Consider the following 21599-nt stretch of genomic DNA (forward strand, 5'->3'; position numbering starts at 1 on the left):
CTGTGTGTGTGTGTCCCTTTTTTTTTAAAAAAAAAAAAAAAAGGGAAAACAATATGCTTCCTAATCACAGCTGAGATAAGGGAGGGGTTGTTTAATGGTAGCGGAGCGGCTGGTGGGAGCTGCAGCTCTGCTCCGGCGCTTGCGGTTGATTCATGCTGGGACAGCTCTTTGTGAAGCACAGGGCGACGGGGGCTGCCGGCTGGGGCTGTGAGTGAGGAAGGACATGGAGCGCTTCTTGGGCTTTGTCAAGCAGATAAGAAGATCGAGAAGAAGAAAAGGCAAAAAGTACCGGCCAGAGGAGGATTACCACGAGGGCTATGAGGATGTCTACTATTATGCCTCAGAACATTTTCGAAGTAAGTGTTTTGCATAACCTCATTTTCCTTTGGCTGTGATAAACGTTATGTTCTTAAGATGTTTAAACTCCAAAAATGCAAGCAGTATTCCTCCCTTGCTAGAACCTGAGCCTCATGTATGTATTAAAGTCCGTTCCTGTGAGAGCTCTTTCTGGCTCTGCTGCCGATGAACAATACAAAGCATCTGAAGTGGCACAGAAGCTCTCAAAGTAAAGAGGGTCTGTTTGCAGACCATGGTGAGATTTCAGATGCAGTTAATCCAGTCTGACTGCTGGAAACCTTTTGTTAAAACACTGTGTTGAGGAGCGAGTAGGGTGCCTTTGGAAGGCTGTGTGGATATTTTTAAAGCACTACAGAGGCAGCAAGCACTCATTTGTAAGTTGAAGTTGATGAATAATGTTTGCTATTGAGGGAGAGTCAGTTTACTAAGCCTCTGCCATGACCTGGTCTTTCCAGTAGTGAGTAAATTGAGTGGGCTGGTTCCTCACTGCAGGTCCAAGACCACTGCTGGTGAATTAAGTGGGCATTTTTTGTGCTGGCACTCACGTGGTGGCACTCAGCAGCTCTGCCAAAACCAAAATAAACCACCCGCTCAGAAATCCCTGTGCAAACTGTATGCTGGACCCTGCAGCTTCTTAGAGTTTGTCCACTGTGCCTGTCAGGTTTCAGAGCTGCTGGTCTGCCGTGGTATTCTGGAGAAGAGAATGTGCCCAGAGGTGCCCACAGGGAGGGTGGGAAGGAGGGAAGCCACATGCAGCCCCTTCCTTGGGTCATGTGTGGCACTGTCAGGACAAGGTGTTGGCAGTGTGAAAATAATTCAGCCATGAGCAGAAATTGGCTGTTTCTGCTTTTGGCCACTGGTTTGGGACCTTTGCAGTGAAGCTGTGCCTTGTTCAGTTGCTGAAGTTTGATGCACTTTTTTTTGTTGTTCTTGTGAGTGACTGTCAGTATCTTTTTTCTTCATTTCCACTTTGCTGAAATAAATCATAAGAACCTTATATTTGTTTTAAGATAGCATGATAAATGTGATTGTACCTTACCGCACCAGAGAACTGTTATCTTGTGGAAAATTGGGGAGCAAGAGTTATTCTTATTGGCTTTCTCCCAGTGCACCATGCTTGCCTATCTTCCTAAAGTGTAGCATGCTTGGTTGTTTATGGGGCTTCTTCCTGATACAATTTTGTTTTTTTTCCATTTTTAAGAAAACTTATCGTGCTGATAATTCTAAACTATATGACTTATCTATGTTGTTAAGAGGGAGTTCTTGCAAGAAAAAGACCTATTTGGGAGGCAGTGCAGTTATAATGGGTAACATAGTGACATGAACTCTGCTACACAAAATCTACTACACAAGAACTAAAAATTTTAAATCTGTTTTGCCCTGAAGAATTTGAAAGTGATATATGTTAGTGAAAGCACGTGACTTCTCCTTGCTTTAATGTGTAAATCAAAAGAACATGTCAAAGCCTCAATATATCAAAATATTTCCCTAACTGATTCTTGTTGTTGAAGGTCCTTTAAAGAAGAAAGCAAAGCCCCTCCAAAAACTGTCAAATGTAATAAGGATTTCTTGACTGATGATTAATAAATTATTAGCTCTTAATGTATGGCGCTAAGATTGAGCTAAATATCTAATAGGTTTTTCCTTTTACTCTACTTAGAAAATAGAAGAATAGTATATACTTTAGATTGTGGAGGTCATAAGTATTTCAGACTGGATGAAATGTGTGTCAGATTTTGAAGTGATGTTTACAACAGTGTTCAAGTACTCAGATTGAATTGAACTCAAAATAGCACACATCCCTATGGAGCTGGATGCACAAGGAGTTAGCTACTTCTCACAGTTACTTAAACCAAAAAGTCACAGGAGACTTGAGCCATGCAGTCTTTATAGAGATGCCATCTCAAGCACAATTCCTCTTCAAGTGCTTTTGTCTGGTCTTTCCATGTGCTTTATGTGTCAGTGTTTTGGTTGGTGTGGTAGTTACTTAAAGCAATGCGCAAAATCTGAAAAGATGCTGCTGGTGCTACTACAAATGCACTCTTCAAATTGAATTTCATGTGTTTGGGACAATGAAATGTTTCATATTTAATTTAATTATGGTCTGGTGTTACCCTGTTTACAGTACAAATTTAGAGTAATTACAGTGCTTTTAATAGCCATTCCTTCTGCAGTCATTTACTTAGAAGAAATGTGTGTGCTTGCAGGAAGGATTGTATTTATTGTTACGATTTTTAGAATATCAGAGCTAATGAACTCAAATGCCTATTGTTCACTCAACTGAACGGAGATGAAGCTTTTTTAGATTTAGTTTCCTTTCTCTATGTTGTTAGGCATCCCTTCTCCATCATCATTTATGAGTTATATATCCAATTAGCCAGTACATTTGAAGATTGTCTGAGACGATCACTTTATGAGCTTGTTACTCTCTCTCTTCTTCCCCCATTTGTAATATGGCTTAGAGTGTTGTACAGGAAGGCAGAATTAATGGAAACATGCAGAAACTGCATTAGAATTACCGCAGGATCAAACAAAGACAACAAAGTTAAAAACAGAATAGGCCTCCGGGAATCACAGGAAAAAGGTGACTTTAGTTTGTCCTCAGCCCAGCTGTGCCTGGATACTGGGATATTGTGGCTCCCACTGTTTGGTATGCTGTCTTTACTCCTCCAAAGCTGTGCCATGGAACACCATATTAGCTGTCAGCTGGATGACGAGAACATGCAATGCTGCCTAAAGCTCCCTGAGTAAAAAAAGACACCCCAGCTCCTGAAGCAGATGTGTTTTTTCTTGGATGTTTCATCCACTTGTGTTCAGTTAATGGATAACCTTAATTTGACATGCAGCACCAGCTCTCCTATATTTCTGAACTTTCTGTGCTATGTAATGCTAGAAAAACCAAAGTAATAATTTTGGTACACAAGCACATATCGACATCAGTAGTGCAAGCATCATACTCACTTCAGTGAGACTTTGCAGTGAGAACATAATGGATGATGAAATTGCTACCCAGCCTACTCAGACAAGTTGGTGCTTATTTTATAAAACACTTTAAAAAGCATCATACTTATCTTGAGCAGCATTACAGCACTGCCATTCAACCTGTTCCTTATAACAAGGCTTTGTGTGAAAAAGGCCCTTGTTATATTATTGCAAAGTCTGTTTGCAAACCATCAGGAACACTGCGTAGCAGAACTTGCTGGAATGCTCCCAGAAATTACATAAATCCAATTGCTGAAGTTAGGGTGTTGTGCCAAGACCTTTGAGTTTCTGCCTAGTCTTGAGTGGGAGTGTGGTTTTGGGACCCAGCCCAACTTGGTCACCTCTGACCAAAACAAACACTTTTTCCCACACCCTAAAATAATTTCAGCACTAAGTCTTTATTTTTCAAAATACTTGGAAGGATTTGGGTATCTTTTTGGAACTTCACAGGTTTCATGAAACATGCAGGTCTAGAGCGTGAATGCATCTTTTTAAATTTTGCCTTATTTATGGTACTTCTGGTGTCTGTCATCCATCTCCTCAAAGATCTTTTTTTTCTCATTGGTGGTTCTTCTTATGATGTTCTCCTCAACATGGTTCACAGCATAGTCTGTTGGCATAAAGATTTTACTTTCTGTGTAGCTACAGTAATGATCTCAAAAAGCAATGTCTGAAGAATTCTGCTAGTAACCTGAAAGCTCCCATGATTTTAGCCTTGACCTTAAAATGTTCCATTTAGTCACCAGGGTCCAATAAATAACTTTCTTCTATCCTTTGTCAAGGCCTAGTATATGTTGTGTAACAAGAGCGTTGATATGTTAGACAAAGTAATCTGCCGTAGTCTACATCTGCAGTGAAGTCATGTATCATTTCCCTCTCTGATGCCCTTTATTAATTATTTCACAATTCTGGTTTAGAATCGTCTGGTTCCTCAGTTTAGGACCATCAACCTCTTCAAATTGGTTCTCTGAATACATATGGTGGTCTCCCCAGTGATTTGCCCTTCTGGCTCCCTGTGTCAACACTGGAAAGTGAAGGGAAGGTATTTGATTCCTAGCCTAGCAAATAAGGTTAAAAAAGGAAAAACTGAAGGTTTTATATGACTCAGAATTGAAAATGTCTCTTTGTTGATTGAAATCTGGGAATTATTAAAATTAAAATTGTAGGTATGATACACTTCTCAGGATGGTGTCAGCAGAAAAACTGCACTTGGGCATTATGCACAACAACAGCTCACTGTTATGGTTTAGAAACTCCCGCACCATAGCTGCAAAATGTTAGGAATAACTGTCTTTGCATTTCATACCCAGGGTAGTTTTGAAGCTGTATTAAATACATAAGACAAAACACCAAAGGGAGTGACATGCCAATGGTTTCTTAATGATGTGGTCAGTAGCAACATCACTCTTGTCAAGATTTTCTCCATTTTGTAAATTGGTAAAAATAGTTCTTGTTTGTAGCAATCTCATGGATTTGATTTGGGTTGTAGAAGAGTTAATGATTTTATGAGTCATGTGGTGACAAGGTAATTAAGTATCTCTTGCTCAAGCTGTAGAGATGTTAATTGATCCTGAGGAGGAGGAATGCAGGACAACTGCTTTTTATTTTACAATTTTTGTGCGTTGCTAGTTTGCAGTTAACTGGATGTGCATGTGTGGGGAGTTGTTCTTCACCTGTCACAGATCTTGTCATGTCAGTACAGTAAAATCTCAGCTTTCCTAGAAACTAAAGTATTTGTTGAAGCCTACAAGAAAAGGAGGCTTGGTAACCTGAGTAGAGGATATTGCAGGCTTTGAAAACACTATGAAAATAATATTTAAAAGAAATAACTAAAATTTATTTAAACTTCTTATTTCCTTCATCTTAATAACTGTTTTATGGTTGTTGCAATCTGGAGATTTTCATTAATGGACCACAGGTCTTGAGTATTTCTATTTTACACATGTATTTCTGTTTTCCACTCTTTTCCTGATATATGGATAGCCCCAATGCCTCCTTTTCATCATGGGTGTGATGCCCATGTCCAGACAGACTCTGTCATCACAGGGCTACCACCCCGTGTCAGTTTGCAAGCCAGCCACGGTGATAAAGGAAGCTGCTGTGTTTGAGCTTTATTGCTGAGGCAGGCGGTGTCAACTTCCCCATTCAGGGTTTTCTGAATGAAACAAAAGTGGTAGCAAGTGATGTTGGCTCTGCTTCCACTGCTAAGACTTCCCATGTGACAATAGCAATATTTTCCATTTTGGATGAAATTCACACAGTCGTTAGATAAGGGTCTACCCACATGCTATTTCTCTTGCTTTTTCATCAGCACACATAGGTGTTAAAATTGTTAAAAAACTGTTGGGTTTTTTTTAAGCAATTGGTCATTGCATCTAGTGCAGTTTTTTATTTCATGACATCCATCCTCTTGCAGAGAATCGCTTGACTTCTGATGAGGTATGTGTGTGTTTTGGAGATGATCCCATTTATCTACCATCCTGTTCATTGTGGTTGCTAGTGAAAATGTTCTTTCCAGTGGAGCCTAAGTGGAGGAGAAGAATTACATACTATGCTCATTTTGCAGACAAGCAGACTAGTAGGAGTAGGTAAAAAAAGAAGACTGTTAGCAGCTCTTCAGCCTCCCGTGAAATTATTTATGTTTTCTAAGCACATAAGAAATATGCATATATTAAAATCTTATTTTACCCCTTTTATGGTTTATATTAGTTAAAACATGTAAGTCTTGGGATGAGGCTTGTGTTTGTAGATGTTTAGTCTATTGAATAGTAGCTTTAGCTGCATTATGTTGTTTATATAATTAAAATATAATAAATTGGTGTTGTTCCTTGTGCTGCAGTAGCTACACAGTCTGTTGGTGTGGCACCTAAACCGAGGCTGTGGGGTTCCCTGCAGGACTGGAGCAATGCATCTCTTCTTGCTGAGCGAGTGTGTGCTGGTTTTGGTGAAACATTTTCAGTATTTGTGAAACAGGTCACAAAAACCTAATTTTGTTTTTTCCTTAAAACTGGCTGTCGTGCAACAGCAAGTCTTAAGTTTGTTAGTAATAGGATTGCTTTTTAAAATGACCCTTTTGCTCTTCTACAAGTGACCATTAGGCTCCTGGGGCAGCACAGAGCATGGATAGTAAAACACTGCTTTGGAGTTACTTCAGGGAAAACAGCTTATTTATTTGAAGGCACTGAAATAATGAGACCTGAGTTATATAATTCTTTGCATGAAGTGGAAACACTTCTCCTTGCTAGCAATTACAAGCATGCAATTTCTGTGCCACTTTTCTTTCATTTACTTTCTAGTCCTATTCTTTACTGAATAACTAAAGATTCTGATTTTCCCTGCTCAAGGAATGTACTCCTTCTAGGTCTTCCTCTTCTTACAGTGGCTGCTGGTATAAGGTTGTACTTCAGTGTTTTAGAGAATTTGGCATCCTTTGTGTTTTAGTGTGTCTAGAATATAGGATGTTCACATTCAGACAAAGAGATTCAGAGAGATCTGGGCTTCCTGCTTCCTGAAATGATGTGCGAGTCCTTGGTTTTAATCATGGCTTTGTCAGTTTACATCATGAGCATGTAGTGATGTGATTATTTTTTCCCCTTGGATATTGCAAAGTGAATGAAATATCAGGTTTTATGAACTAAGATTAAAGAGAGAGGTAGAAGCAACTATTGAGGTGTCAGTTTTAATATCGGCCTGCAGTTCCAATGGAAGACTTGAAACAATTAGTGGAATGAAGAAAGAAACAATATAAGTCTCCTGCTGAGGAGATTATAAACATTTATTGAATGATTGCTGTGTTTTGTTAGCAGGGCGTGACAGCAGCTGTCGTTAATCATCATCATGAATATAAACACACCTGTTTACCGTAGTTATTACTTCTGTAAGACAAATGTGGTGGTACTCATCGTGTGTACAGAAATTATTGGGCAATTTTGTGTGGTGTTTTTCAGCAGAAAAGCACAGGAGTTGTGCTGTGACTGGGTACTGGGGCTGACAATGACTGTACTGCTGCTAACCCAGGCACCTTAAAGCTACTGATTTTTTTCAGAGGGTTTTCTAGTTAACCTCTGAAACCCAGGAAATGATACACAAATCAGCATTTTGAGGGCTCATAGTCCAGATTTAAAAAGCAGCAGAACTAAGGGTGCCTCTAGGACCTTAATTTGGCCTCTCATTAAAGAGTCCTTAATGAAGGATCTGATTACGTTTGCTGTAGTGCTGGTGTGACAGAGGCTGCACCAAATCCTGTCAGGGCTCATCCCTCGTTTTCCTCACTTGAGAGCATGAACTTGCAGATGTCTGGCACCAGTTGCTGTAGCCAAGGGAGGTTTGTTTTTTATATACAGCAATTACATAAGCCTCAGTAGTCTAAAAATCCAGCCATAAGGCATCTCAGGCCTCAGCCTTTCAATTCTTGCATACCTTTGATGATAATCTCCCTGTACTTTGGTTCTCTGCCTGTGAGGTGGGGTTAATGATACCTCTCCTTCACAGATATGATGTGGAAATAAACCAGTGTTTGCTAAGCTAGCAAATGCTACAGTGATGAGCAGCACAGAAGAACTTGGGGAGAAATGAATGTCTGTCCAGAGAGAAGGGCTTGAATAGAGAGTGAGAATTAAGGTATGGAATTACACTTTGAGCAGTGAGGGGAAAGCAAGATCTGAAACAATTCATCAGGTAGTTAAAATAATTTCTTTTGGGCATTAAATGAAATGAGGTCTCATGCAAGAAGTAGATCAGGTAATTAAAAATTGTGTTGTAATGCATATGCAAAAGGAGGCCAAGTTGAGAAATTCTTAAATTTGGAACTTGCAGTTTGCTTTTTTAATGGTTTGTGTGTGTGCACATGCATGCAGTAGAGAACATGGAGCCAAGAGTTCCTTGGGGTTTAGCATGCCATGGAAATTTCATAACAACATGTTATGGATGTAATATTCGCTATAAATGAGCCAAAATCTCCTTGAAGTTAAGATGCAGAAGTGAATTTTGATGAGTGGCCATAGGATCTGATCAGATGTGTATCACTTCAGTGCATTCTGTAGTAACAGTCCCTGTGCTGGCACTTCGAGGGGACACTGTGGGCAGCTGTGGGACAGAGGAGGGAGGAACCAGACTGATGTTTTGGCTGTCTCTGGGCACTTTGAACAGATGATAAGGGACACTTGAGGTGACTTATCTTTGGAAAGATTACCATGGGAAGAGCCAAACTTTGGAAAGCAGAAAGGAGAAAAGAGATTTAAGACAGCTCTGGCGGAAATACTGTTTGAATGAAACTGTGAAAAAGAAAGTGAAATCAAAAGTACACAGTAACGATGTGAAGTATTAACTCAGTAAATTGTTTTCAAGTCTGTTTGCAAATGCTTCCTCTGGGGGTGTTTAACAAGCTCTGTGGCTGCTCAGGTCTATTTTATTTTGATAACGTTGTCACTCTCCCAGAAGAGTAAAACTCCTCACTTAACAATGCACTCTGTCAGCTGGTAGCATCTCTATTAAAAGAGAAGAGAAAGTATTCACAATGTATTACAAGTAAATGCAGTAAAAAATGAATGGTATGCAAACATATATTAAAAACAGACACGTATACACTTTTTGCCCTTGCTTTCTGTAGGTTGGAGTAGGAAGTACTTTAAAGCCCTGATGACCCCCTACCTGCACCCCATTTTTAGGAGCCCAGTTAAGTTGTGTGGTCATCAGGGGATGAGTCACAGCAGTAGCTGCAGGCTGCGGTGCCAGTTATATTAGCGCCGAGTGCGTGGAAATCAGAGGGGATGTTTGCCACACTGTCTGATAGGGACGCTGCATCTGACAGCCCAGTTTCGGGAAAATGAGAAAATGCTTGTGAAGGAAAGTTGGGAAAGAGCCTGGATCTGTGGCAGAGCACTGCCAGCAGCAGCAGTAGTGCTCAGGTCAGTTGTCAGTAAAGCTAAATACGTCTGGTGGCAGGCATTTACAGTTTGGAAGGCAGGAACGCGGATTTTCCATTGCGTGGTGGTAGAATGTCACGTGACGTGTCATGAAAATGCTACGCTCCCTTTCATTGCTAAAAGAAGACCAGAATGAATTCTGAAGTGAAGAAATCAAAGCTGTTCAGGCTGGTGGTTATAGCTGCCCATCAGTAATTAAATAGAGTGCAGCGTGGTGGTGGAACTCTGAAATCCCCATGAATTTAATGACATTTTGGTTGTCTCTGAAATGGTCCCTCTGTAACTTGACCCATATTTCACCTGGGCTTCACAGATTTGCAGAGGAGTTACATAGGCATCCCCAGCACTTCTAAATCTGTTGGCATTCACTTCTGCCATATCCTGGCAGGAAAAAAGAGAGGAGTCTTCTGAAGCTTAAGTTAATTACGATTTACCTATGATTTTCTTGGTTTACACTAAACATCTCACAAAAATAGAAGTGTATTTATGAATGTGGTAGGTCTTGAAAACAATCAGCTGCTCTCCCAGTTGTTATGTGTGTGTTAGCTGGCTTCTTCAGGCAGGGAATACCCAGCCCTGTGCTACAGGAGAGCAGGGAGGGTGAGGTTTGTCTGCTGGAAGAGCACAACCATCCCTTTAAAATGCGGCCACTCCCAAGCATATCACAAGGGATGGAGAATGCACTGAACAATTTTGTTTTGTAACTGGTACTTGATTTATGTGCTGCAAATCAGTGTTCATGTTTTGTTCTTGGGTGGGTAGAAAATAGTGCTTCTTTCTAGTTTATTTTGGGTTTTTTGGTATCTTTTTTTTTCTTCACTACTCCTTTGAACTCAAGCTCTTATAATAATATGAAAGGCTGTGGATTTTATAGGGCAGATTGTGTCATGCAAATTGTTTCCACAGACTGAGCAAAACTGTTGAAGGCTGTTCTAGTTACAGCCTGGAGTTTGTGGTCCTTTGTCTTGTGCAGATAATTGAGCTTTTTACAGCCACATGTCCATTCACAATAGGTTGTTTTCTTCCTTTTAGATAGTGAAAGAAGTTTATTAGCTGTTGGTTTAAGTCTCTTACAAAAATGTTGCTCATGGCATAATTATTAAGGAGGTTACATCAGTGTGAGTAGAGGAGCAGGCCAAGGTAACACAGCATGGATGAAAATATGTTTAATATATGGAAACTGTTCAAATCTTCTTTCTCACAAAATTGAAATTAAGACAGTTTTTTAAATTCCCTAAAAGCAGTTGATTGGAATTAATTCTTACACAGCTTTAATATGATGGCACTCCATGCGCTAGTAAAATGTTGGTGGATTTTCAGATAAGGAAAATGTAATTTTGGGGAGTGAGCTCTTATTTTGTGATAAAATTTCTTTTAAGTCTTGATGACTTGGTAAGTATGTCTTATATGATTAATTAATGGATGGTTAATAGCATCAGCTTTATGCCTTAGTTTTATGTAAACTACAACCAGCTGATAGGAACATATAGAAATAAGGAGAAAAATGAAACTTGATTTTGAATAACCTACAGAAGGTGATTAATAACCACTTATGATCACTTCTGCTCATTTTATCTATTCTCTAAATAGTTAAAATTGTTCTTGAAATTACTGGTAATATTTTCTTGGTCACAAGTTAAATGCACTGCAAAATTAAGGTGAAAAAAGACTCTAAGAAACAAGCAATATTTAAAAATCTGTAATAGTTGAAGAGGTGAATTTTCCTGAGTTTTTCACTTGATTATTTTACTGTTAGAAAATGATCAGTGCTTCCCAGAAGATCACTGAATGGTTTATTTGTCTATAAGCTTCTAAACTCAGCTTGTGGAATCTGGAAAATTTGTCCAGTTTTGAAGTCCAGTCTAATATAGTAACAAGGGCCATGGTGTGGAGATAAGGGTTAGGTGATCATTTCTAAATGAGAGCATACACTTACTGGCATTAGATACAGCCCACTGTGTACTACTGTGATGACTTTTTTTTTTTTTTTTTAAATCCTCCCCCAACCCCCTTTCTCTCTGCTGATGCATGTAGTTCTGTAATTCTTCAGCTGGGCCCTGGGCAATTGGGTAACCCTGGTTTCTTAATTTTTTTTTTCCCCAAAGTGGAACTTTTATGTATTTTCTGAATTACATACATGGAACTTCTTTCTCCTCGTGTATCCTGAAGTCCTTTAAAGTACTTGAAAAATAAAGTTAATGGCACACAGTACCTCCTGAATTTGGAGTCTAATAAGGGTTTTTCTTGTAGTTTTGTCATAAAAATCAAACCACTGTTGCAAAGGGGACAAAGCCAACTCATGCCATCTGCAGTCATTAAAACCCTCAGGCAAGGAAGGCTTTCTGGTCATATTCAGGCAGGAAAGGGTGTATTCAGAGGTGTGTGTCTTACTAATGCAAAATGGAAAATGCCTGCTCATGATCTACAGTACATGGTTTACTTTTAAAAAGCATAAGTTCCTTGTATTCTGGCTGCCAGCTGCTCTTTCTGCTTGCTTATTTATTTGAACAGACTAGTGTGTGCTGCTCAGCAAGCCAGGGGACAGTCAGTTGTTAAATGTGACAGCACAGTCTAGAGCTCAAGATGTGTGTGTCCTGCCTTTAGGCTTGACCCAGGGCCTCTGGGGGTGCCTTAACTTAAGGCTAGGTCAAAAAAATGTAAATAGGAAGCTGTCTGGGAAAGAAGCAGAGGAAGTGAAGTTCAAATGGCCTTTGCATTTGCAAATTCAGCTGTTTTAGTCGGAGGTTCTGGTCTTGGGTTTTAATGTGTTTTCCTGTGCATCTTAAAATGCATGGGGAGATTTATTTGTTTATAGCTGCTGCATGGAAAACAAAGCTCGCAAAAATCTGTTTGCAGTAATTGCACTGTTTCTGCTTGGTGTTTATTTTATCAAGCAGATTTGCAGAGCTAACAATGGGAGGTTTTTTTGAGGTTTTGTATTGTCTCAGCTGTGCCTTGCTGTAGGGCAACCAGAGACTTGGTCCTGCAAGTGCCAGGCATGTAACTCCAGTAGTGTGAGTCGTGCCATTGGTACAGGTTCAATATAAGTCTGTAGTTGGCAACCTGAAAGAAAGTGCTGTGTGTGGGTAGAACAAAATAGTAATTCTAGTGGTTTCTTCCCAGTGTTTGTTGTCTGTATTGTGTTTCTATACTCTGTACCTATTTCTGACAGAGATAAAACATCTTTTAAGTGAGAGATCAGTATCTCTGTATTGTTTCCTCTAAGAGAATTTGTAAGCATGGTGGTTCTATTTCATTTTGGTTCTCAAGGAAATTGCTCAGACTTCAAAAACAAAGACAGTTGATTAGTTCTGCATTATTTCATTTCAGTGCATTATTTCAACCCTGTTCATTAAAGCTGAAGAGGAAAACCTGGTTCTGAAGGACCACTGTTGACAGGAACCACTGGTCTGGAGCACAGAATTCAGTAATCATTGATTAATACACTTTATTGCTGATTTCTTTTGTTTGGAAAAGCCAATTATTCTTGCCAATATCTTTTATACATGAGCCTTTACTTAGAATTTAAAATTGTAACCTATAATAATATTAACATTTTAAACTGTATAATGCTTGCTGGAGGGCAGGAGGTGGGGAAAGAAAGAAAAGAAAGACAAGAAGTGAGGCTTATTTGATGCTGACCCTAAATTGCTGTTCTACTGGAGCAAAACCTGAAGTAGATAGATGTATTGTAGTAAATATTAAATGTGTTAAATTGCCCGCCAAGTGCAGTGATTTTTTTATTTATTTCATTTTTATTCACTCTGGATGAAAAATGAGTTTATATGGAGTTTTATAGAAGATATGACTGCTGCTCTTTACTGTATGAAAGCCAATTGCTGTTACAGAATCAAAGCAAGTGAATGTGTGCTTCCTTTGGTAGGAAGGCTATTGGGGATGCTGTAGTCATAGACTGATTTTTGGACAGGAGCTAAGCACGTCTGTATGTGCACGTAGAAGATGCACGGGGGCTGGATAAGTGACAGCCTGAGGTTCTTTGGTAGGGTATGAAAGATTGGAAATGTCAGAAGATGAGCTGTGTGTTTATATTGATCTCTTTACTTAGAGCAGCTCAGTGTTGTTTCTTCAGATGTGTGGAAAGAAGGACCTGAAGAACTTCCAGCAAAGCAAACTTCAGAGGTGGAGTCACTGTAGAATAAATCATTTACGTCTATAACTTAGGGTTGCAGCAGGAGAACAAAGGTACAAAGCTTTGGTCTCTGTGTCTGCACTTAGACCTTAAGTCTAATGCAGAACTGAGTGACTGCCCTTGCTGTATGAGTCCTGTTGGTGTCCATGGGGCAGAGGGCAACAGGCATGGGCATTCCTTCTTCTGAGCTTCTCATGGGAGAGCAGCTATTAGGGGAAAAAACCCTTGATGCTGAAATTTTAACTCAGATACCTAACTCAGGTATTTCAACTCAGTTATGTCTCTGTGTGTGTGTGCAAGAGTTCAAACATCTTCAAAACCACTTCAAACATATTTGGGTATTTATCTGTAAATTATTTTCTTGGCTCTGTATTTTTCCATAGGATATGAGGAAGTAAGTATTTATTTGACACAAAGACCTTATTTGTATTGAGTGTGCTGGGGACACCTCCCTCCCAGGCTTGTCTGCAGGCTGCCTGGCTGTCCCCTGAGGATGATACTTCCATGCTGCTCAGGATCTGATGGACAGCACTTGGCATGTGAGAACACCAGCAGTTTCTTTTATTAATATTTTCTATTTTTTGCTGATGAATTGTGTATTAAATCTTAGCCTGCCACTTCTTGAAGAATGATTGAAATGTAGGAGAAACTTTGTGGGGGTCTTTTCTGTTTTGTTTTGTTTTTGTTTTCTGGGGCTTTACTGGTAGTCTATGTAGTTCAGTTTCAGGTGGGAGCAGAGGTGCTGGGTGAGGAGGTGCCAGAGGCAGGACAGTGTTCATCTCCATTTCATTAAGGTTGGAAAAGACGTCTAAGATAATCAAGTCCAACTGTTAACCTAACACTGCCAAGCTCACCACTGAACCATGCCCCCCAAGGGCCACATCTAGATGGTTTTCCAAAAACTTACAGGGATGGTGGTTTCACCACTTCCTTGGGCAGCTTGTTCCAATGCTTCACAATGTCAGTGAAGAAACATATTCTGATATGTAATTTAAATGTTGCCCATGCTCATATCTGCTCCGTAGCAGGCAAAAGTGCATTTTTCCTAGACATATCTCTAGCACCAAATCTGGCCTCAGTCCACCTTCTCCATGGGTACATCCTACACAGTCCTACTGAAGACAAAATAATGTGTGATTTCTATGGGAGCTTCAGTTTATCTTGACATGGTGAGGAATGTTAAGGCTAAGAACAGGTTTGTCTCAATAGGATTTTATTAAATGTGCACATGGAAACAAATAGATGGGCTTCTCTCCTTGCCCCTTTGTATTTTTTTTCTGTACAGAACAGTGCGTGTCAATCTCAAGATTGGGAGTCTGTTCTGGGAAAAAGGGTTTGTGACTTTTGGATAACCTTTAACTCTAGTAGCCGTTCAGAGATGCAGAGTTAGAAAATTATTTTTAAATGTCAGCCTGTCTACAACTTGTTTATCAAGTATTCTAAGACTAAAGCTGCCTTAAAATATTTCATCAGTGTTTCTGTATTGTAAAAGTTGTTTTTACTAAGCAACCTATGGGACCACCACTCTTGTAAAGTACTGAAGACTTGTTTTCGCTTCCTCACTTTATTTAATTTGAAACCAGTCTCAAAAAATGTGAGGGAATGTGATTTATTTCTACAACAAGTAATCTGAGGGGCCCACATACACCCTCAAGCAAGACTGATGAGTGTTATAAATGAAATACCATGTTTAGAGCAGTGGTGTATCAGACAGGAACAGTATCCAGTAGAAGGCCAGAGATTCCTTTTATGTCTCAGCCACATCCTCTGTTTGTCTATTAAGGGACCTGCTGTGTTTTTTTCTAGCTTTAAACACTGCTGGAGGCCCAGATTCACGAGCCCTGGCGTTAAGCTGGTCTGTCACTGTTCAGGTCAGGAGGGTACTTGGGCTTGTGGGGCTTCCTGGCGCTGCTCATGAGGTGCAGGCTGGAGGCTGCATCCCAGCCCCAGTTGTCCCTCGTCACCTCTCCTGAAAGCCCTCTTCATAGGTGAACACCACTGATGCAGCAGCTCCTGGTTTTAGCTTTTTCTGGGCCAAATCAGATCCCACACTTACTCACCTAACGTACTTTTCTGCAAAGCATTTAAAGGAAAAATAAAGTCTTTCTGAAAACAATGAGGAAGAAAACAAAGAATAGTTAATTCTTCTTGTCAGCAAGACTTTGTTTCCAGTCATAAAATGCTTGTAGTGGTGACTTTTTGCTTGTCTAATTAATACTGGCTAGATATTGACTATATGTATAATTTTTTTTTTCAAAGACACCTATTGAATTAAGGGAAATAAAAATACTTTGCAATTATTAACTTTTGCCTTAGCTGTTTTTGGTGTTTTGATGTACAGCCTTTTCCTGTACTGACTGATTGCCTAACCTGAATATTTTATTTTTCTCTGCATGTATTTGATACCAAGTAAAAATTCTTTCTATGTGAGAAATACTTATTAATGTATTTATATGTATATAAAATATAGAAAATGTGTAATATTTGAATTGTCTTTCTGAGCAGTCTTCATGCTTTTGACTTGGAAAATGCCTGGGCATACTGAATGAAATTAAGTGTAGGTTCAGTGATTGCAAAGATACTATTTTTGAAAATTGAATGTCAGGCTATGTAGGGAATACCAAATATATGTAAATCTGTTGAGCAGGGTTGTGGGGAAGCCAGACTGAGGGTGTATAGATTAAGTTAAGTGTGTTTAGATGTCTAAAATAATTGTTTCCAAGCAACTAATGCCAATTGTTGAGAGTGAAGTTAATTTGCTAATGGGAACATTGGACCCTTTGAAATGCCATTTCAAGCACCAAGTTCATTTTAGAGATTTAATAATTAATCAAAGCGACCGTATTAAATGTCAGTGACTATATCTATGTGTTGCTGTCATACCTCTCTCTCAACATTAGTTTCCAGGCTCTTAATGATTAACACAGTGTAATGTAGTAGTAATGCTGGTGCTCTGGAAGGCACAGTACCTCTTGAACATTCTTACTGCAAATTTTTCAGCTTGGACTTTGTTACAAGCAGTGGTTATAAGGAGTGCTTTTCATGAGTTAACCCACACCCACATCTTGCTTAGAGGTTGCTTTTCTTCTTTTCAGAATAGACTCCAAAGATACAGGGCAGGCTCTTCATCTCCCATTGTCATTGCCCCATGGCTTCCCTGTGCTGCTCTACTGGAATAGCAGATGTTGCAAGGAAGATGCCAGGGTTGCAGAGAGCTGCATTTAGCACAGGGAGCTTGACTCATAGAATTTGTCTTTCTGGTGTATTTCTTGTGTCTAGATGCACATTTAACTATTCATGTGGTCATTCATGGTGTGCTTGTCCTGTGAAGGAGGATTAAAATTATTATTATTATTATTATTATTAGAATGTCTCATTTTACACACGTGCAAGTGTGCATGGATCACTCAAGGCATCAGAAATGGTAATGCAAGAAATTTGCAATAGCAGCTATATGTGATACAAATAAACTGAAATTGCAACTTGTAGCATGTTTTTCCATGATTGTGTTCATGGAAAAGCAGCAAATCTTTTGCATTAGCAGAAGTCTCTCTGTGGTTGTGTGTTGTTGCTGGTAGTCCTGTACTGCAGTGGATTACAGTATGTGGCTGTACACATGCACACATTTGAGATAGCTCAAGAAAAACCTTCCAGCCTTCTGGCAACAAAGAAATCACTCAGGTCCTAAAAATCCACTTATACGCAGAGCGGTGTACTGTCTAGAGTGGCTTGTAGTGCTCTCTAGAGCAGCATTGAACCACTGAACACTTCCTCCAGCTCCTTCATAGTGATCCTCTTTTCGGGAGAGGCACATGCTTGATGCATTATAATAAAGAAGTCATGTCAGTAGTGAATACTTAGATAATGTAGTTGCCATATAATCATGGCATGCACAGGTCAGAAAGGACTCTGGAACATAAGGTTTGGTAGTGGACTTTTCAAAAGCTTGTAGCTCAAGCTGGTGCTTGAGGGAAGGTGTTCTGGGCAGTGGTGATGTTGTGTTGAGGATTTGTGTCATAATAGTCTGAAGAGGGCTACTAGAGCTCCCAGTCAGTAGACAGCATTGGTTCCTTGAGGACTCAAGTCACTCAAGGTAAGCTGCCAGGCTGTGTTCTTTTGGTATTTCCCACAGCTTCCCTTGTAAGAGATGACAGTCGAATTGCACAGCTTAAAAAGTCTTGGGGGGAAAAAGGCGAGGCTGAATTTCTAAATGATCAAAATTATCAGAAGACCAGCATCAAAAAAGACATCAGCTTTGAAAAGGCATATTATAAGGCAGTAGGATCTGTGGGGGCTATGATTCTTTCAGAGCTGTATTTTTATCTCTCAGAATCTGTATGGTTCTTTAGAGACACCATCACCCATAATCTAATATTATTAGTGTACAAAAATATTTGCAACATAAACATTGAGGGAAACATGGCCTGAAATAGGAGGCCATTGAAGTAAGTAAGCTATATGGCATTTGCTTCTGGAAAGTTTGTAGTTAATCCAGGTAGTTAACATCCTAAAGTAATTAAAGAATTCTTTTTGCTATACAGCTGCATGCATCCTGTCACTCCATGAGTTTTATTCACAACGTTGTTTTCCCAGAGCTTCAGAAAATTGTTAATTAAAACTAATAAAGTTAGAGATTACTTTGTATTTTTTATTAGATGTAACTCAAATTCAGAGATGTTTTTTGTTCCAGCTGCAACACTGAGCTCCCACCACTTCCCTCCCCTTTCTGAGGGAGCTGGTGACTGCTCTTCCATTCAATATGTGCTCATCACCTGCTGGTAGGTGCAAACAATGCAGGGGGTGATTGTATTGTCAGTGGGCAAGAATTAATAGAGTGCAGTAGAGGCAGTTGTATGCTACAAAACTGTATTGTTTTATCACTGAAACTGTGCTGTCACTGGAGGCTTTGAAAGCATTTTGTGGCTGTGGGAAATGTTTTTCTTCGTTTACTGGAAAATGTCTCAACTCCGGATGGAACACTGTACATTAAGAAAGGAAGCAATTAAATGTTGCAATGTGCCTGTTTAAAAGACCTAAAATGGGAATTGCAGGAAAAATGGAATTTCTTCTAAGCCTTACTCTGCTAGAATTTTCGATAATGCAAAGATGCTCAGAATCTTTTTGTTTTGCTCTGCTGAAATTTGGCAATAACATCCACGTTTGTAAACATTTTCATGTTTGTACAAGATTGTCAGAGTAGTAAAACAGGGATTAAAATAGTGAATATCATTGTTCTATTTTTCTATTTTCATTCATAACATTTACTTTACATAGTTTTTTTTTATAACCACTTCATTAGTTGTCATTGTTTTTATCAACCTTTGCTATAAAATTAGGAGAGAGTTCAAAATACCGTGAAAATTGACATGAAAAGGAAGTTCCGTCCTCTACAGCAAATAGAGCAGAGCAGGGTGAGCTTGGGTCTGTTTGCTCTCATTCATGCAGCTGTACCGTGGGTTTCCCCTGAAGTCTGACCCTTTCTTGTTAGTTCTCCTTCTTACATATATACTTGTATAAATTGCATATATCTAGATATTATCCACACGTATTTGTGTAAAGTAGGTAAGAAATACAAATATATCAGAAGGCAGCATTTTCCCTTCCTGCCTGTGAGGTGGGGGAGCAGGCAGAGCTGAGGCAGTGGCAGCTGCGTGCCCAGGCCCCAGCCATGCGTTCCACTGGAGCGTGAAGCATCGCCAAGGCATCGCTTGAGCCTTGACTGCCAGGCATGACAGTCCTTCTGCCCTGAGAACATGTCAGAGTGCCTTGAAAGACTCTTATGTCAGGAAATCCTCTGGGATTAATTTCATTTCCTCAGAGCATTTTTCCTTTCAGTCACCTTCGTCCCTGCTTCCCAAATTTCAGATACAGGAACTGAGAGGGGAGATGAGTCACCAGAGCTGATTAAGCGACAGGAGAGCATCGTATTAACTGATGCTCTAGAAAGAACTTCCTCCCCACAGCACATGGGAGCTGCCCCAGCTCCATGGGATCATGTTCTGCATTTGCCAGGTCAAACTGTGCAGTAAACCTATAAACCAAAGTAAATTCCCACCCCACTCTCCTTTTCTACTGCGTATAAGAAACCAACAGACACTCTTTTTGTCTCTTGAAAATCTTCCTAAATGTTTACCTGATTTCATTCTAGCCCTGCTGAGTAGAAATTCTAGAAATGGTCCAAATGGGAAAAATGCTTCCAGAAGTGGTTGTTCTCTTGCCTTTCTGGAAACATAGCTGTTGCCCAAACTGCTTTTATGGGGGAGCAATCTTTGCCTGTCCTCCCAAGTAAGCAGAGTGGAAATGAGATGGATATTTATATACATACAGTGTAGGCATGTAAATATGAAACTAACTTTCAGATCTCTGGACAGCTAAAATTGTTTTCCAAGTACTCCCCATGAAGGTTAGAAATTGTGTTTTTGTCTTTGCTCTCAATATTTTGCCTCAGCTGTGTATCCCAGAGCTTGGCTCATAGCAGTCAGTGAATTGTTCTTCAGGTTGGAGAGAGAAGTCTGTTTTAGAGAACCAATTATTGATAAAATACACATGCTTTTAATAATGAAGGTAAGAACAGTAGCACTGAAGTTGTGTGATTGCTTGTAAAATGGAAATGCATAGTAGAGACTAAAATTCCTCTGTGGCTACAGCTGGAGGATTACTTTCTGGTTTTCCTTTGCTTTTCCCCACACTGTAGTCTTTGGATGCCACAGCTGCTAACACCTTCCTTTGCATAGGGATTCTCTCTTGAACATCTTTCTTTCCCTCAGTTTTGTTGTACTTGACCTACTTTTCAGTGTGTTTCCCGTCATTAACCAACATCCTCCCTAACTGTCAACCTGAGAGGAGCAGCTAAATGACCATGACCACCCCTCAAGACAGTGCATAGCTGGGTATTGCAGAAAGTGCAGCCCAGTAGTTCTTGTGGACTGCAAAGTGCTTCCTAATGAGTTGCAGTTGTTTCCTTTAGGCTGTTTTTAACAGCAGCACCCACAAAGGAGATCACTATAGTTATCTTCGGGTAGAGGAACAGTCCCTAAGCTGTGCACTCAGGTCTGCTAATGTTGAAAATGAGTCTGTAAGGGGAAAAGGTGAGAAAATTATCAGCTGAAATGAAAGTAACTTTTATTTCTGGGAAGTATTATAAGCCAGTGCTTTGACAAGGTGTTGTAAGAAAAATTTCAAATAACTGTGTATTCCAAATCAAAAGAAATCTTGACATTTTGAGTTGACACTGAGAATCAGAACAAATGGTATTGTCATACACAAATGTCAAAGGATTTTCTATATATATTTTTGAAAGAAACCTACTGTGCATGTAGCTCCCATTGTGGCTGCAGGCCTGTAAACAAGGCTGAGTTCTTTGCCTGGTTGAATCTTGCATGGTTAGCACAGATGAGCTTCTTAAACATAGCATTCATTTAGCATGTTGAAATGACCTTCATACTCTATATGTGGGGCCCAAGCTGTTTGAGCCTTGAAATAGTTGGTTAGCCAAATGGTAGACTCATATGTGGTTGAAATCAGGAGATTTTGGAATAGAAGATCCCCAAATGAGAGTCTAATAGATGCTGTGTGTTCCAGGATGCAGTATGTGAGCCTGTGCTTTCCCTATCATCTTCCTGTGATGCTCAGAAATACAGTGCAAGTAATAAGCCTGCTGTTGTTGAGAGAAACTCCTGCAGATTTGCTGTCCATGCACATTAAATTCAAAGACAAAGCTTTTGCAACCCAGTGGAATTTCAACTCTTAAATTAATCTACTGAAGAAAAATTCCGGGAGGCATCCCTAGAAGTCTTAGCTAAATCCAAGCAAAAAGGAAGATAAGATTATATGTAAACTTCGGGAGATAGTTTGTGTGATGTGGCATTTAAGGTGTTTGTCAGAGACAGCATGAAATTATTATTGTGACTGAGAGAGCTGAAGTAAGAAAGTATATAAGCTTTTATCCAGTTGCAGCAGGTCCATTTTTAGTCAAAATACTAATTTACCTGTGTTCAGAACTGTGCCTGCAAAGATGAAGCACTGTGGACTTCTGCTCTTGGCAATGTCCTTACATATATGCTCTTTCTGGTTGCTGGACACAGTGGAGGATGGATTATACTGAAGAAATATGTGTAGCCAGTTGGCAAATGATGAGTTGTGGCAAATTACACTGAAATCTGCAGTGTTTCAAGTGTCATATTAGG

The 21599-nt window shown here is 39.7% G+C and overlaps 1 protein-coding gene across 1 annotated transcript in view; it reads left to right on the plus strand.

The window, feature by feature from the left end:
- The first annotated feature begins 223 nt into the window (after positions 1–223).
- Positions 224–21599, plus strand: part of GRIP1 (glutamate receptor interacting protein 1) — a 209007-nt gene continuing 187631 nt past the window's right edge. The window contains exon 1 of the mRNA XM_041411206.1: positions 224–356. Within this exon, the coding sequence (XP_041267140.1) occupies positions 224–356 (133 nt within the window). The remainder of the gene's footprint in view (positions 357–21599) is intronic.

This window comes from Onychostruthus taczanowskii, unplaced genomic scaffold, assembly GCF_017590055.1.
Source record: "Onychostruthus taczanowskii isolate IOZ18803 unplaced genomic scaffold, ASM1759005v1 scaffold35, whole genome shotgun sequence".
In the NCBI taxonomy this organism is placed as follows: Eukaryota; Metazoa; Chordata; class Aves; order Passeriformes; family Passeridae; genus Onychostruthus; species Onychostruthus taczanowskii.